The following is a 17,184-nucleotide window of genomic DNA, read 5'->3' as shown; positions in this document are numbered from 1 at the left end:
TCAGCATGTAGCAGCTTAGCTTGTGTTTTAAAAAGCCAAAAACCACAACAGCCGCTGCCACTGACTTGAACTTGAACCATGCAAACTCTTCGTGTAGAAAACTAAAATAGCTGAGGACAAGGTGCGTTATATTTTGAAAATCTTTTTGAAAGTTGCAATGCTTGTGAAGCATGTAAAACACATGCTTCTGCAATTGTAGCAGTAAGCATTTTTCAAAATCAATTTTAATTGATTAATGCAAAGTGTTTCCTGTTTGCACACTTCTAAAATAGCAAATTTGAGGTAGGAAATCAAAAAAACATCAAAACAACACTTTTTCAAAATGTAAATCTTGGCAATTTCTTTTTTAAATTTCTTTTTACATTTACTAATGACCCTTTCCATTAGATAGCTTATTCCTGCAAGGTGGAGTTTTGCTGCTTGGTTACCAAATTGGTAATCCCTGCTCCACTTCCTCCTCCTAACAGGACAAGCAGTATAAAAATTGATGGCAGCATAGATGCATTACTGCCTCCTTGTGGTATATTTGTATCACTGTCTTTTTACAAACGTTTGCGTTCATGCATGTTTCTTCTTACACACAGAATTAAAAAGGTTATCCAAGTTTTACTTATACTTGTGTATCCTCAAGATATCAAATCCCTTATTTTTAACTGAACAGAAAAGGCTGGAAAATATACAGTAGCATTCACTTTGAGCCTACAGTCAAGGTAAATTTTATGACAGGAATAAGAAATACATTTAATGTTATTCTTTGAAAGTGAAATTTGGTGACTTTTCCTGAATTGACCCAAAACAGTGTGTGTGCGTGCGTGCTTACGTGCATGTGGTAAATTAGAGGAAATAGGGGTGAATTAGAGGAAATAGGGGTAATGGTGTGACTCCAGAAAGTGTAAAACTGTCAATGACATCAATGTGTGATTTTTTTTTTTTTTTTTTTTTGTGGGTAGTAGTGTTACAGAGGGAGTATGAAACCACACGGAGAGCTTTTTTTGTGTTTCCACTATACTTACAGACAGGCTCTGGCAGAAATACGCGCCAGTTAAGATAAGTGGGTCAGAAAAGGAATGGATGGATGGAAGGACGGTCAGACGGACGGACGGATGGATGGATGCATGGGGCAATTTTGAAAAAGTGAAATCTTAAAACATCTTACGGACCAGATATAGTCAACATAAAAACCAGAAGTCATACTGAAACCAGAAGGCGCCATGACACAGGCTCGAGATCTGCAACTGCAAAAGCAAGTGACGTGTAGCAAATAAATCTACGCTTCTCATTTTCTCTGAAACATTAAGGATGAATCATCCACTAATTAATGTGAGACAGTCTTTTCATGCAGTTTAAAAAGATCAATAGTTTGTAATTTGACATATGATAGACAATTATATTATGAGATTATTCTTATTCTCTCCTATTTCCCTATTCCTATTCAGATATATTGTACTATGTGGCAGACAAAGCTGGTAACCAGTGTACAGACTTATAATTGCAGTATGGATTATTATAAGAGCCTACTTTGGAGAGAAGAATTCAAGCTGAACAAGCCACAGTTTGCCTTTTATGTAGTTAAGCAAGTTTTGCGAACATCACCCACATTATGTTCAATCCTATGTCCTTTGTTCTTCCTCTAAAGCACAATCTTCATTCAGTGTCCAGGTCTCCATCCTCTCGGCCTTCAACCTCTGCACTGCTTTCTGTTTCCTGCTGTGGTTCATCTTTGCCACTTTCATGTACATCCCCGCTCTCTGTCTCCCCAGCCTGCACTGACTTCTTAGGACTCGTCTGTCTGCGGATGGTCTGTCGTCGCAAACTGTGACGGGATTGGTTGCTGTGATGGGTGCGCCTGCGATGCCATTGGCTGAGAGAGTGTTGGGCTTCCACACTAAGCTGACGGGCGGCCGAGCGTGGCCGAAAGCTGCTGATGTAGTAGAGAGCGGCGTACAGGGTTGTGAGGTAGTAACCACCTGTTGATGAGGGGATAAAAAAAGTGACCATTCTAAAAGCACTTGGACCTTTAACAAACAAACTATGTGTTATGGTAGTAGTGCACTGCTTTTACGTGTGACTGTCTCTTCCATACCTTCTCCCTGAAGCTGTGTGGGGTCCAGTAGCTCCATCATGTAGTCGGTGTCTATTTGCAAATTGACCAGCTCACTACGCAAAAGCACCCACGTCAAGCAAGGCAGGAAATCATCAGCTCCAAACACCACATCTGCAAGAAAGGACATTTTGGAGCTCAAAGGGAAGGATTTTCAATACTCTTAAAAAAACAATGACAGCAACAACAGGCTACCTGAGCTGGCATTGCTACTCATGCTGTGGTAGATACGCTTGCAGATTTTCAGCAAGATCTGGACTTTTTTGTTTGGGGAATAGGCCTCGTGCATACTCAACCACCGTTGCTGGATCCGCTCAAGGGTGACGGAGTCAGGAACACCGACTCCAGCCGCGCCTCCGAGCGCCTCCACGCTGTTGTCTACTAAAGCACGCTGTTTGTTCTGCAGTCGTTGTAGACTGCCGTCATTGGTGCGCCAAATGTAAATGCAAGAGTAGATGTGAGCTGACACTGGCTTAAGGGCCACCTTATGAACTGACATCTCTACCAGGGAGTCTGAAGAAATGACACACGGATAGAAATATTAGAAGATTGAAACTGACAATTCAAAAAGGCAGTAAAATTGTTCAAGAGTCATTTGTACATATGATCCTTGTAAAATATCATTTCAAATGTTGCTTTTTTTTAAAACTGTAGTCCCTCTTATACGTAATGATGACCATCATCATCATTAGTATGAATATGATGATGATGATTGTAATTAGTAGTTGTTGTAGCATCAATGTATGAATGTTAAAATAAAAAACAACGATTACAATTTATTTTTAATTGTAAATTTAAAAAAAATACCCATAAAAATATGAAAACTCCCACATTGCTCAGAATATTCTTCAAATATATTGGACTTTACTGAGAGGTTAAACATAACATTTTTGTCTTCCAAAGCACACTGAAACATAAAGAATTACTGTAATGCCATTCCACATAACTAAAACTATTGAACCTCTCGTGAGGAAAAAGAAAATGTTAAAAAAAAAAAAAAAAACAACAGCCTCACCTATCTCTGAGTCACTAAAGTCGGTCATACTGTCCAGCAGTGCCTGGATATCAGGGTAGTCCAAGAGAGTCTCCCTCAGCGAAGTAAGCGATGACCTCAATTCCTGTAAGAACTCTGACCCCATCAAGCCCCCATGGTCAGTCGATCTCTGCAGCGTCACCTCCACAAATTCTCTCACAGCATCTGCAAACGAGCCACGTTTCTTCTCGCTAAGATCCAACACGCGGTTGGTCAACCTCTTCTTCTGACACACCAGACTGCCGAGAGCCTGGCCTACTGCTGAGAAGCGATGTATGACTTTGTCGGCCAGCCGCTGTGCCGACGGCTGGTGCGCCGCGGGGCTTGGCGACTGCTCTTCTTGCTCTTCTTCGATGCTGCTAATGGACAGCGAGTCGAGCTCAGGCGATGGAGGCTGAAGAAAGGAGGAGGGCCTTTGGGCTGGAGGCGGCCACAGTCCATCCTCGATCCAGGACACCCTGTGCGGGGTGTGAGGCCCATGGCTGCCACGGTTCAGCACCTCAGTGGAAAGAGGTAAGCTTCCTGTGCTGGCTCTCATGGAAAGGCTCGATGTGGAACTGTTGCTGGGATGCCTGAGGACTACCCCTTCTTGGACAGACACTGATGGCGGGGACTCTTCTGATTTGGCTCGGATTAATCCTGGAAATAACACAAAAACTACACTAGTCACAGAAAGTTATTAAGAGATATTTGGCTTTTGGGTGAAAATAAAAAATCCATTACATAACCTTCTTCAAACATTTGAATGCATGTCCAAGTCCAACTATTCATTCTTTAAGTAATTTTGCACAACTTGCTGTTGTCTAACAAGCAGCTCAACGAATTTATTTATTCACCTCATGTGTTTTCTATATAGAGGCCAAAGAGGGAGGAATGCTGCTGTAAATAACATGTACTGCAGCAATTAGAAAATAGGATGCATGACAACTTTGTTGTAAAATTGCCAGTTTGACTTTGACATTTTCTGGAAACGTCCACATTTAAGTCACAAGTGAGCTGGAGTCTACCCTTGCTGACTTTGAGCGAGAGGCGGGGTACCCCCTGGAGTGCTTTGGCGTGAGCATATTTCCATTATTTAAATTCACACAAAGAAGTTAGAGCAAATTGCTGTACTCCAAACAAGCTGTGTATACATTTTGGCTCTTCCTGAACATTAATAAGCTGTTTGGCCCTCATCCTATGCTGATCATCCACTTGCATAGTCCACAAATCACACAAACACTATAAAACACACACTGAAGATTAAAAAAAAATGTCTACCTGAGCACTCAGTAGTGGCAACTAAAGGTTCCTGGTCCAAGGAAACGGTTCGTTTGCTCATCAGGCTCGCTCCAGCCCATGTTCGAGTGGAACTGAGGCGTCGTTCTTGTCTGTAATTTGATGTCTGCAGACCAGTTGCCTGATATGAAAGCCAGTCATCGCCATGTTCATGAAGATAGAGCGGATTGATGACACACAATGCCCCATTGGTTGAAGTCAGCTAGAGAAACACATAAGCCATTGAATAGCATTAAAAGCATTATGGACAATGTGCGAAAAAAACATTTACATTCACATAAACAGAGCAGTTTTCATAGGATACGAGAACATACATAGGTGCACAGTTTCAACAGCTTAGTTTGGAGTTTATATATAAAAAAAAAAAAAAAAAAAAAAAAGCATCATGGTACCTGTATGGAGCACATGACGGTGGTCGGCTCCATGTGAGTCATTTCATCAGAAATCTGGTCAGGTGGTGTGCTGCTGAGCCAGGCTTCTGCATTACAGAAGTGTATTAGGAAATTCATTAGAAAAGATGATTGATTCATGAAAATGAAACCAAGACTCACCGGGTTCAAGCTGAGAAAGATGATCTTTGGTGTCCTCAGTCACATTGTCCATCCAGCAAGGAATCCTTAGACAGAGAGCCAACACGTCTCTGACAAAAAATAGAAGTCAGTAGAAATAATTTTTCTCCCTCAGCATTCTATTTTTTAAACCTTGAAGGGGTCACATTTTTAAGTCACAGTATTAATAAGGCATAAAAAAAAAAAAAAGATTCACCTGGTCAAAGAGTAGAAGAACACCAGCTTAGCCAAATCAGAAAAACAAAGACGAGACCCCGACAGCTGAAAAACTGACAGAGAAATAGTGGACAGGATAAAACCTTAAAAGAAAAATTTTATTTATGATAAACACAGTCCTTTACCAGTAAGTATAAAAGTGTCAAGCGGCTAAGACAGGTCTTAACCACAAATTTTCACACAATTATTTTGGTGTGAAACTGAAAGAAGTTTTGTTTTCTTTTCCAAATAATGACTCAATCAACTTTTTTTTCAGAAAAAAATTGATGCCACATGTTGGGACAACATTCATGAACTAAAAAAAAAATACCATGAAGGAGATTTTCTTTCAGCTTGAATATTGCTAAATAAGAATTATTATGTGGTGGTTGTTTTCCTCTTTGGAAGAAGATAAACTGATGGCTATGCATCCAACTCACTTTTTCAATCCGACATACTCCTAACACTGTGATCTGATCAATGAGCAAGTTTGTCCATACCTGTGGCTGCGCATGTGATATGATACTCAAGAAGAACTTCATTGTCTACTCCCATAGACACGCACAGGAACTTGGGCAGTGATGTCACACAGTCCCTCACAACCACAAAACTCTAGAGGGAGACAATGACTCATTTCAGCCGGTGCTTTAGGAAAAACTAGACAAGAACCACTTGAGCAATGAGAAAACAGAAGACAAGTAGAAAGGATGACGGCGAGGTTCATTTGCTTTTGAAAGTGAACCAATTGCTGTAACTTGAGCACGGTAAATGTCCCACAAGCATCTCAAATTTTTCCACACTTTGTGGGTTGACAGATATTCATAAAGCTTTGATCCTTGATGGTCCCGCTCATTAGCGTGTTTGAGTTTCTCAATAAACCTCAGAGATTTTGCTTTTTCTGAGGGCTCTCACTTGAATCGGTTCATCAAGAGAGGCATCATATATAATAGATGTAATATGGCATGTGCAGTAAATATGTATTTAGAATCTAAAATGAGCTGCTCTGGCTTTTGCAAAAGTGGGAAAACTGATGGTTGTTAACTCGTCATTGTCCAGACTATCGTATTTTCGGAATACATTTTCTTCTCCCGATGACATTACATAGACTATGATATATATTGACATAGTTCCAAACAAATTCCAAACAAATTACGATAAAGATCATTTTTACAAACATCTCAATAATGTCTCATTTCCTTAACCGCAATATTGATCCCCCATAATTGTATTTAATTTAATCTTGATCTTATGTTTTACATCACTTCAAAGTGTTGCATGTGTTAGTTTCCCACAAGCAGACAGAGGAAGTGGCTTATGTGCAATGTGAAACACAGCAGTGGTTACGGGTGCAAGTCACAATAGAAATAATACAGTAGTTGTGCAACAAGCTCCCCATATTTCCTTCAACATTATACTTAAGCAGATTTACTGTTCCCCGCAATCACTTGATATATGCACATATCAACGCGACACCTTTTAAAATTCAACAAAGGCATTGTTAACAAATGGAAAATGTACCTTGGTATGTCCTCATCTTCTTTCAGCATGCATTGCATTGATGTCAGCCTGCCTATATTCAACACTACTTCTGCTATCAACCCAGAAAGTAACGCGTGCTGTTATTGGATGTCTACTAAAAAAAGGGAACTCTTTGTTTAGTGCTGAGACTTGTGCGGTTTTTAGTACGGGCTGGGCAAGGAAGGTCACTTGCACAGTTTATGAAAAAAAGAATAGAAATGCATAATATTGTTTGCAAATTTCCAAGTGTTTTTTATATAAATAAGGGCAGAGAATGTAACAAATGATCAAATATAATCATGTGAGCCAATGACGACGCAGAATAACTTTTAAAAAACAAATGCAAGTAAAACTTTTTCTGGCCCTGTGTTTTTGTCAAGCTAGCATGTCCATTTTCACAACTACAATAAAATATGTACTATAGTAATACATTTGGTAACATTTATGTAAGGGTGGATTTTTTTTCTGTAATGTCATAGCTATAAATTACAATGCATGGTAAAATCTACATTGCACAAGCTTTTATAGGTCAATCCTAAAAAAAAAAATTGGAAATAGCTCAAAAACCTGATTTGCTTTTAGGGACACACATTAATCTCTGATTAAAATGTGCTGTTGACCAGTGCTCTATTTTTCTTGATCATGACATAGAGTATAGGCCTATAATACCAAATGTTTTACACCATTGCAAACTATTACTACAAATTTATTTCATATTACAATTCATGTGTGGACAGAGATTGTGTTTGGACACAACTTTTCACGTTTCACTGAATTGTCTATTATGAAGGGTAACAGAGCATTTGTGATCACGTGTGTAAGGTGTCAGCTCACCCCAGCGGGTGTTCCCGAGAGGGCCGAATGGGCCCGCTCTCTGTCCCAGGGTGCAGCTGGGAACCAGGCTTTCTGACAGCCTCGAAGGAGTTCCAGCCGGGACATTCTCCTCCTCCTCCTCCTCCATGTGATGGATGTTGGCCCATTAAGTGTACTGTGACCCTCCCTGCAAATACATGCATGTATGTAGCAGGCAATGCACGAATCATGCACATTCACAAAAATAACAAAACAATGTATCCAAAAAAAGCTTCGGTGAGTTCTGATTTTAGGATGAAAAGAATCCTACTTACATGTTTTGAGTAACTTCAGTTCATGATGATTCACTTGGTCTTCTATTTTGCAAAAGCCTTCACATGACGCAATCCTTTCTTCCTTTCTGCATGGCACAATTTATTTCAGCACAGACTAAAAATGGGAAGCTCACTGTTTTGTTAAAGATCTTCCAAGTGCCCCACTGATGAATCTTTTGTCCCCTGCTCATGCTGCTGCTGCCTATTGTTGCACATACGAGTGCAGAGTGTGAAATGGTTACTTTCTGTCTACATGTGGTTAGCCCTGCATTGGACATCTGTGCAGAACAGATAAAATGTTTGTACTGCACCTGGTTATAGACAAACGTGGTTTTCCTTTAAATGGCAGCAACATCGTTAGTTTTTTATATGTATGTCCACAGTCAAAGACAATTAAACTCCAAGTCAAGTAATAGTCTGTGTAATTTTAGTTATTTTACTAATTTATTTATAAAATTATTAGAAGCCAACAAGTGCAAAAAATTATACGCAAGATATACACGACCTGCGGAAAGGTTTTGGGGACACCTGGCAATTGCGTCTACCCACAGGAAGTGAAAACTGAAGAAAATATGAACTGGTCACAACGTTACGCTTCGGCTCCTTTTCACAAGAGTAACTAACCGCCATGCTAGAAGACAAAATAGCCTGTCCCTAATGTTTTCCAGAGTTTAAAGACTAGAATTTTCCAAAATGTCTTGGTAGGATGAATGAGTGAATTTTCAGGTGTTTTTGTGTAAATGAATGTTTTTGCAAGCTCTAGCAGGGTGGTCAAAGTTATTCGATTCAGTTAATTTAACTAACAGTTCAATGACAGAAGAAACATTATGAATTACAAAGATAAAATTTATTGCCAGATATTAGTTTTCATGACTTTTTATATACAATATTAGTTATAATTATACTTATAGTCACTCCTAATTACAGTGTTATTTCATGCAACACGCACAATATGTTATTGAATAGGGCAAATGTAAACCAAAACAGTGAATGCATGTGAGTTAAAAATAGACATTATAACCTCTTATATATACCTCTTCATCATATTGCACTAATATATTAACAATCCATCCCATTTACTTACAATGACATCGTTAGTAAGTAATAAATTACGTAGGACCATTCCAACAGAAGTTATGTTCGATAATTTGATGAAGAAACAAACAAACACCAAAATATCTGGAGATTTTTCCAGCTTGCCACTCTTGTAGTAAATGTATTTACCCTCCACTGTCCAAACTCTGTCAACTTCTTGTAAATTGTTCAAAGCAGTTGAAAAATCTTACTGTTTATCAGGTAAAAACAACCCGTGCTGATTACCTTATATAGAGCTGCATGATATGAGATAGCATATCATCATTCATAGAAAATCTGAAGCAAGTTATCTTAACTGAAGTGCATAGAAATTACAAAAGCATGACATGTGAGGAATTCTGGGAGTATATAAGCCTGCACTGAAACTTTCATCTGTATCCATAGCTCATAATTCATCAAGAACAACTGCCAAGCATGCAGAAATACTTCCCTTCTCCTTACACCACTGCTGAAGCGCTTGCACCTTTGCTCTCACTTGACTTTGCTTCCTTATCCTGACTGTCGATCCTGGAATGCTCTCGCTTCACTAATTCTTCCAACTCCGCCTGTAGACAAACAATTTTTTTTTTCCACTAACACGTATTATTTTCAGAATAGAGGGAAACATTTTAATTTAGTTATACCCCATACCAGTACCTCTTAATGTGGGGCAATTGTACTACTGCATTTAGCTAGTATAACACAATACAAAAAAGGTTTAAAATAACAAAAACAGATGAAAACAAATAAGAGATGAGAAGAGAAGGTAAACGAGTTGATATTTCTGTAGACGGTAACTTACCTTCCATCCCAGCAGGTTAGCTAGTTCCATACAGCCGTCATCACATGTACTAATATGAGCAACATCTCTGGTGAAGGAGACGACACAGAAAATATCATCTGTACTGTTCATAAATTGACTTTACAATGGTCAGATATAATCAAAAGTCTTCAACAAGTCAATCTTGCCCGTCTTTGAGTGTAAAACATTTGCGACATCTCCAAGCAGCAAGTGAATTAAAACAATGGTCCATTTTGCCACCTCCAATATGTTGGAAACTTTGAAGTATGATTTAGAGCCTGTCTATTTATATCCAACGTCTATGACTGAGCAGAAGGAAACGGTTTAAACCATTTCCAACTGCTGCTGCAAAAAAAAATCCATTAAGGTGATTACAATGACACTTCAGATGTACAGAATTTGTTCTTGATGTAATATGGCTGATGGTCATGGTGCAGTCTAATTGTGACAACTAGCAAGTGAACGTATCATTAATACTTGTCATGATCAATTATCAAACATCTGGGGCCAAGTAAACAAGAGCAATAAAACGTTAAAATCAAAATCAGTCCAGTGGCCCATCTTCTATTTTGTATTTTTGATGAGCCTGGAATTATGAAAATCATGATTTTTATTTGTTATAGTGGTAGAAATAGATCGATTATAAACACACTCTAGGAAAAAAGAGCCTTCCTGCAGAAATGATATGGAGCACATTCAATAGTTCTTTAACGCCCTCTGCTGGTATACACTACAAGGTACATATTAATATACTAATATACATACTAACTAACTGATCCAGATAAAATTTTCCATGCAGATTCCATTTTTTGGTGTTTCTATGAATTGGTCAGCTTTCTGGGATTGTTAATGCTAACAAAAAACAACAACAATTGCATTACCTGTAAGCCTTGGCCGAGTCAAAATCCATTCCTCCTCCAAAACCCAGCAGACCTAACATCGGATCACCCTGCACACAAAAAAATAATTTTGGTCAAAGAATAGCCGACAATTAAAACTAAAAGAAAAACTGAAAAAAAACCAGATACTGTGATTAGGTTATTGGTTTACAAGAGTACAGATGGTCATAAACAGTGCTCACTTAACTAGTTTGTGCTCCAAAAGGCATGCTCAGTTACCATCCTACTTACCGGTTCTTTTCTGCTTGTAGTAACGCTGGCCTAGAACTGTTCATTGTAATAATGACTTTACTACTGCTAGTGTTGGACTACTCCAGCTCACCTGGCCTGTTTTTTCCATGTTGATGAGCAATCTTGGGCAGCTTTTGGAAACCCTAAGAAGAAAAAAACATAAAACAAGAAATATTGGCAAAAGTATAAAAAAAATAAAAAATAAATCAAACCATAAAAAGCAAAGTTGCTGTGTATAATCTGAGTTTAAAGAGGATGAAATCTTAATACCTGCTAATGAGACTTGCAAAAGGCTGGACTTGCAGAGATGTCCCCATGATGATAAGAAGATCACAACGTGGGAAGTCCTGGAGGTGTAAAAAGGAAACGAGTGCAAACACTATGCAATACCTCATTTCTAAACATGTAAACAGCTACCACATGAACTCACCATCTTCATTGACGTGAAGAACCGCACTGGTAGGCTCTCTCCAAAGAAGACAATATCTTCGTAAAAAAAAAAAAAGATAAAGCTATGAGTGGAATTCAAACTGTATAATGTCACAGTGGCTTTCCTTCTGTACTGTAATATTAAATAAATAATGAGATGGTGTTTGATATTAGTTAAGTCCACGTATTTATTGCTCAGCACTTGGTCATCCTTTCATTCACACAGATCATACTTGGTTACCTTTATGACCTGAGACAATCAGAAATTACAGAACTCATGAACAATATGCTCAACTGATTGCAACAATATTCAATGATGTGCCACCAGTGGTAGGCATACCACACTTTGAAATCATTGTCTTGTATAGTTGTACAAAAGTGAAATGTAAATACACACATCTGTCACATGTATTGTGAGAACAAAAGCGTAATACAGGAATAAAAGGAGGAGAAATTAAAAGACAAAGAAGAAAAAACTGACCTGGTTTGACCAGACTGTTGCATTTTTCACATCTGGGAATATCATCAGAAAATATTTTTTCTACAAAGAAAGGAAAGAGATTTTAGTCCCCCACCCCCAAAAAAAAAAATCTAACTCAATTAATAAAAGTCACATGTCCTTGAAGTGGGAGTCAACTCTAAAATTTTCTTTACAGTAATACGTTGTAGGTACCCCCACTACTATAAACATGGTATTCTGATTAATATTTTAATCACAATTATATAATTAATTTTGTAATATTGTGGAATATGAGTAAAGCACAAAATCCACCCGTTTTTGTTCATCTCAGATAAATTAATAATCAAAAGATGGTATAAAGACACCTTTCATCCAGTCCAAGTTGTACTCTTTGCGGCAGGTGAATTTGACGCAGTGAGACGTGAAAAAGGTACCATGAGCTTCAATTAGATCCTTGCTCTCAAGCCCGGCCACTCGCTCCAGGGTGTCGATATTCTAAATGAACACCAACACATCAAGGTTGATAAAAGAACAGGGTGGCAAGCGCATTTTTTTATGTGAAGGCTCCAAGTGAGTTTATTTTCCTGCCTGTGAGTAGCAGCGCTTCAGGAGGCCTTTGTCCTTCAGCAGCTTCATGAAGTAGTGACACGTGGTCGGCTGAAATAACAGTCAAACAAAGGAGAACAATCACCACAAAAATCCATTCCACTGCTGATATCATTGAAAGCATTTAAAAGATATTGTGGTATTTATTTTGGCCTCCACTCTACCTTAAACTGTCCTGGATAAAGCTCCTTGGCCAAGGCAAAGAAGGGCTCTGGATGTTTCTTGGATAGAACAAGGAAACCGGGTCAGTGAAAAGCAAAAACATATTGCCCCTACACATAAAATACTAGTAAAGTGAGTGAGCAGAAAATAGGGTCACAATGTACATATTATGTTATTCGTCATGTTTTTATATTATGTTGTAGTCATTTAATTATTTTTACCATAACATACTGACCTTGAAGTAATCTATTTGAAAGATGGCTTCCGGGTAGGGCAGGTTATATTTCTGCATGTTTGCATACAGCCCAGTATCAGGTGAGCGAAAATCGGGAATCCCAGCAGCTGGAGTTGTACAGATGTCAAATGGTGGCCACCAGTACATTATTACCAAATGCTTGTCTACTTCTACTAAACGTTTTCTCTGTGGAATACTCACAAGTGGATATACCAGCTCCAGCCATACAGATGATGTTTTTACCTGTAAGGAGAATTTCTTAGTAAACATATTTATAAAGGTCACTAGTACATAAAAGGAGACTGACATTTGCCACTCAGGATATATTTGGCCACTCCTTCCAAAGTCAAGTCATCCAAAACCTTTTCTGGGGAGCCGATGCCAAGATTGCGGGAGAACAAGTTCCGCAGGAAGTCCACTGGCAGGATAAGAGATCAATAAATGATGGTTAGCATGCATACCCTTCAAGCCAGCATGTTTGTGGTCGAGTTCGCTTTCCTTCAGGTATCATTTAGTGTAATAAATTGAGGGCAAAAACCCCAAATGTTACTGAAAAAGGAAACAAAGATGATTGTTTCCAGTAAATTATTCATGACTAAATAATGCAGACTGATTTCACTAGGCAGACAATAAACAGTAAAAGTAAATAAACAATATAATGACATACTCTCAGAATCTCCAGCCGCTTCCTCCTCACTGCTGTCGTCAGATGGCTCCTATCAGACACATACACATATTTTACCAGTTGAATCGTTCAAACCAGACAAAACACCATGTTCATACCGGATTATCCAGAAACACTTTTGAGGTATTTCTTGCCCTGCCACAGGGCATACACGAGAAACTACCCAGATCAGATAGCTTGATGGTGGTTTAAGTAGGAAAAGTTCAGTTGTAGATATTGTATATTTTGTATTGAATGATTTAAAGTTTCAGTCTCCATCTTTTCCATAAAATGAAAATGTTTCTTGCCTTCATAAAAATTAGTGCAGTCGATTAGCCGTGTCAGCTAATGACACCGCAGCTGTCACAAGCATAGACTGTGTTTTTCACGTCGTCATCATTATTTACCTCTGGTTCGGATGTGGTTTCCTCCCCTTCTTTGGTGTTAGGAGGTTCTAAAAATGCAAAACAAACAAATTCAAATGGATCTTTTTGGGAATTTTCCAAGTATAACGCCGAGGTTAGCAAGAGAAACGAAACCACGCCTAGTATATATTATAAGCCACTGTTCATCACAGATGTCAAATCACAGATGTCTCACCTGGTGCCTCGGACATTTATTCGCCTATGGAACCCTTTCAAACAAAAGGGTTTAAATAAGGACCGCTTTCAACCCTGAAACTGGTTTTACACCGTCGTGACAGGTTTTAACTGGGGTATTTAGCCATTGGCTAGTTCGCCTATGTTGTTGTCCGTCAAAATATATCACCCGTGTTCATTATGTTGACAGGCTTCATTGGTTCCTACTTGAGCAATGTGTTTCTTCATCCTTGCAATGCATATATACATACACACATATATATATATATATATATATATATATATATATATATATATATATATATATATATAAATTCCAGTAAAAAAAAAAAAAAAAAAAGAGAGAGCGAGCCCTGGGGCACAACTCCTGTGGAGCCCAGTCACAGTTGATATACAAAAATGCAACTGAACGTCCAATTTGTCTCCATGACGCGAGCCTCGCAAGGACTCAGATTAAAGTGTAAGCGACATGCATTTACAAATAATATACTGATTCGAATTGGATCAACCTTTATTAAAAACATACTATGTACACAGTTTAGCAACAAATACCTTGATTTTCATACAAAGACAAAATTGAATAATTTAATCTAACCTGAATAATCTAATGCATACTGAAACCAACAAAGTACTTGTGATTTTTCTTTATTTATTCTGGATGTGTCTAATTCCCAATGCAATTTTTTTTTTCCTACCCCTGACTGCACTCTTCCTCAACTTGCTTTAAGTTGTAATCGTAACCAGAAGCGATGATCTCACATTGTGGTAACATCTCCTCTAGCAGGATGATCACCAAGCCAGGTGTCGAAATCCCTGGAAGGGCCGACACGTCCAGGCGCCGCAGTCCCCTTCAATAAGCAAGTTACACAAAAAAAAGGAACATACAACAAAAATTAACATTTATGTCAATTAGTTGAATGTCTCTCATGAGTGTGAACTACTTGAGATTCCTCAGGGCAACCAGGCCGCCTGTGGTGATGCGTGGACAATGAGAGATGTCCAGCTCCTTTAGAGAGTCCTGGAACACGTGGAGTCTAGCCAAGAACCAGTCATCCACCTCAGGACATCCTCGTACAGACAGAGTCCGCAAAGACCGCTGTCCCTCTAAGAGAGAAAAAGCACCAAACACACTGATGAAGTAAATCAATAATGATGGAAAATATAGTATTTGAAAAATCCCAAAAACTGAAACGGGACAGACTAGTACCCAAATTGGATAGTCCAATGTAGTTGATGACTGTATAACTCATGTCTACTTCCTCGAGAGGCGTGTCTTTGTAATTCAAGAAATCCCAATTGAACTTGCCCTTATGGTCTGCCCGGTACCATTCTGAATGGCCAGCAAACCTGAGGACACATGACAGATTTGTAAAAAGGCTTGGGAGGTTTACTTTACATTATGGGGTTTTCTTTCTTAAATTAAAAGAAATCAACAATATAGCACACAAGACAGCGACACCCGCAGAATGACCTCACTGCTTGTCATTTGAAGGATGAGGCAACCATCCTTTCATGTCCTCAATATATGGGAGAATTTTTTATATTCACGTTTCCATACACGGAAGAGGAAAAATGGCACGTACCGGAATCCACCCTTTAAACGCAAAGTGTAGTAGGCTGCTGCAATGTCAGCTCCATAAAGGCTCTGAGTGTAACTGTAGTAACTGAGAGAGACACAAAGACTCATGATTCAGAAAATATCACATTAGCAATTTGAGTAAAATCTCACAATTAACCTTAACAGGTTAAATTAATTTGACTTTCTCATAAGTTTTCAATGTACAGACCCAAAGTCCCTATCCCGAACAAAGGCAGCAAATGTTACCTTCACGTCAAAGTTCGTCAGGGTTCATGCAAGGTCAGAAATGTTCCCAAAACGTTCGCCAGATGTTCACCAAAAATAACAAAAATGCATGTTCAAAATTCCCTTGTGGCAACAAAAGTACACTATGACACTAAGGCCATGGAGCTCTGCAAACTTCCTTTTGAAAGCCTATCATTGGCAAAGTATTGTTGCTTGATTTTTAGGTGTTATTATGGGTCTTGTGGTTGTGAACAGCATGATGAAGATCTTTTTTAAACAAAATTTATCTTGACAGATTTATGGAGAATTTTGCCACTCAGATCCTTGTTAGAGAACAGCAAGTTGAGCATTAAGTCCTGAAACACTGAACAGTTGCATATGTAAATACAAAACTATAGAGATTAGAGATTCAAATTAAGTTCCCTAGTGAAGGTTAAAAAGTTGCCTACTATTTTATGAACATTTGCTTACGCATTCTCCGTCCTTAGCCCTCTCCTCTTCATCAGAGACTTCAATCTTAGAAGCATCTCAACGTCATAGAAGCGCTTGGTGAGGTAGAGGAGCAGCCTCGTGTGCAGGGGAGGCGAGCTCACAGGGCTGGAACTCCATGGTCGCCTAGCAACTATGAGCCGAGATGACCGTAGACAGCACCCGAGTAGAGACTAGTAAACAGTGGTAAATATAGTTACTAATACCGCCACGATTAATGACAAGGCAATGCACAAAAACCGTATTTGTAGCAGACTGTTTACGGACGTTAGCTAACAGGACAACCCCCTACACTATGTGGAAAATACAGCACAAGGTTTAAAATAGTATTGACTAAAAGTGCAAAATTTTTCGTTGCAAATAAACGTGTGTTGCGTATTTTGGACTCGAGTAATATGCCCAAACGTCAAGGGTAACTTACCACTAAGGGAGCAGACATGATTGTGTTTCTACAGAAACTCACGAGGGTCAAAAATGTATACTCTGCCAATGAGGTAATTTATGTTTTACCCACAGGGTGTCGCTACAGGCTTAGCTCATTTTTGCCTTTGGCAATCACCAGTAATTGATTTCAATTTTATTTTGTAGTAATAATAATAATAATAATAATAATAATAATAATAATAATAATAATAATAATAATAATAATAATAATAATAATAATAACAATAACAATAATAATAATACAGTAGGATACAGCTAACATTTTTCCTACTATTTTTTTCAGTTTTTTTGTTCTATTTCAAAGTCACACTTGCGTTTGTTTAAATTTAGTGATGACAATATTAAAAAAAAACACGTCAAAGGTCAATGCTGTAGTGTATGATCAAACCCTCACATTCATGGTGGTGGTAATGTAAGCGCAAACAATGAGTTAATTCTGTTTTTCTAAATAATGTAAGCAAATGT

At 38.4% G+C, this 17,184-nt stretch overlaps 3 protein-coding genes across 5 annotated transcripts; all 3 read right to left on the bottom strand.

The window, feature by feature from the left end:
* Positions 1–687: 687 nt before the first annotated feature.
* On the bottom strand, positions 688–8,118 carry rinl (Ras and Rab interactor-like). 3 transcript variants are annotated; one of them, XM_088381290.1, is made up of 11 exons: positions 7,822–8,118; positions 7,529–7,694; positions 5,677–5,788; positions 5,178–5,250; positions 4,964–5,028; positions 4,805–4,890; positions 4,395–4,614; positions 3,117–3,773; positions 2,297–2,614; positions 2,084–2,215; positions 688–1,967 (listed from the first exon to the last, which is right to left on the bottom strand). In XM_088381290.1, coding segments are annotated over exons 1-11 (2,154 nt in total). In that variant the 5' UTR covers positions 7,824–8,118; the 3' UTR covers positions 688–1,644. The 3 variants fall into 3 exon arrangements, with proteins under 3 accessions (XP_088237416.1, XP_088237415.1, XP_088237417.1); XM_088381289.1 differs by having other exon boundaries at positions 4,964–5,052; positions 7,822–8,116; XM_088381291.1 differs by lacking the exons at positions 7,529–7,694; positions 7,822–8,118 and adding an exon at positions 6,695–7,478 and having other exon boundaries at positions 4,964–5,052.
* A 528-nt stretch (positions 8,119–8,646) lies between these two features.
* Positions 8,647–14,152, bottom strand: sirt2 (sirtuin 2 (silent mating type information regulation 2, homolog) 2 (S. cerevisiae)). Its single transcript, XM_088381292.1, has 16 exons — positions 13,984–14,152; positions 13,791–13,837; positions 13,387–13,435; positions 13,027–13,137; positions 12,921–12,962; positions 12,720–12,826; positions 12,487–12,543; positions 12,305–12,373; positions 12,082–12,211; positions 11,738–11,797; positions 11,258–11,313; positions 11,098–11,174; positions 10,919–10,970; positions 10,579–10,646; positions 9,698–9,764; positions 8,647–9,461 (listed from the first exon to the last, which is right to left on the bottom strand). The coding sequence occupies exons 1-16, from the start codon at positions 13,997–13,999 to the stop codon at positions 9,354–9,356; spliced, it is 1,116 nt and encodes a 371-aa protein (XP_088237418.1). The 5' UTR covers positions 14,000–14,152; the 3' UTR covers positions 8,647–9,353.
* Positions 14,153–14,475: 323 nt separating this feature from the next.
* Positions 14,476–16,783, bottom strand: dmac2 (distal membrane arm assembly component 2). The gene is made up of 6 exons (XM_088381063.1): positions 16,697–16,783; positions 16,258–16,448; positions 15,566–15,646; positions 15,190–15,329; positions 14,924–15,086; positions 14,476–14,830 (listed from the first exon to the last, which is right to left on the bottom strand). Exons 1-6 carry the CDS (start codon positions 16,712–16,714, stop codon positions 14,674–14,676), a joined length of 750 nt encoding a protein of 249 aa, XP_088237189.1. The 5' UTR covers positions 16,715–16,783; the 3' UTR covers positions 14,476–14,673.
* Positions 16,784–17,184: the final 401 nt, after the last annotated feature.

This window comes from Syngnathus floridae, chromosome 7 (assembly GCF_059516105.1).
Source record: "Syngnathus floridae isolate MCC-2025c chromosome 7, RoL_Sflo_1.0, whole genome shotgun sequence".
NCBI classification, from domain to species: domain Eukaryota; kingdom Metazoa; phylum Chordata; class Actinopteri; order Syngnathiformes; family Syngnathidae; genus Syngnathus; species Syngnathus floridae.
The sequence above is the reverse complement of the archived record's forward strand: the minus strand, read 5'-3'. Positions and strand labels throughout refer to the sequence as shown.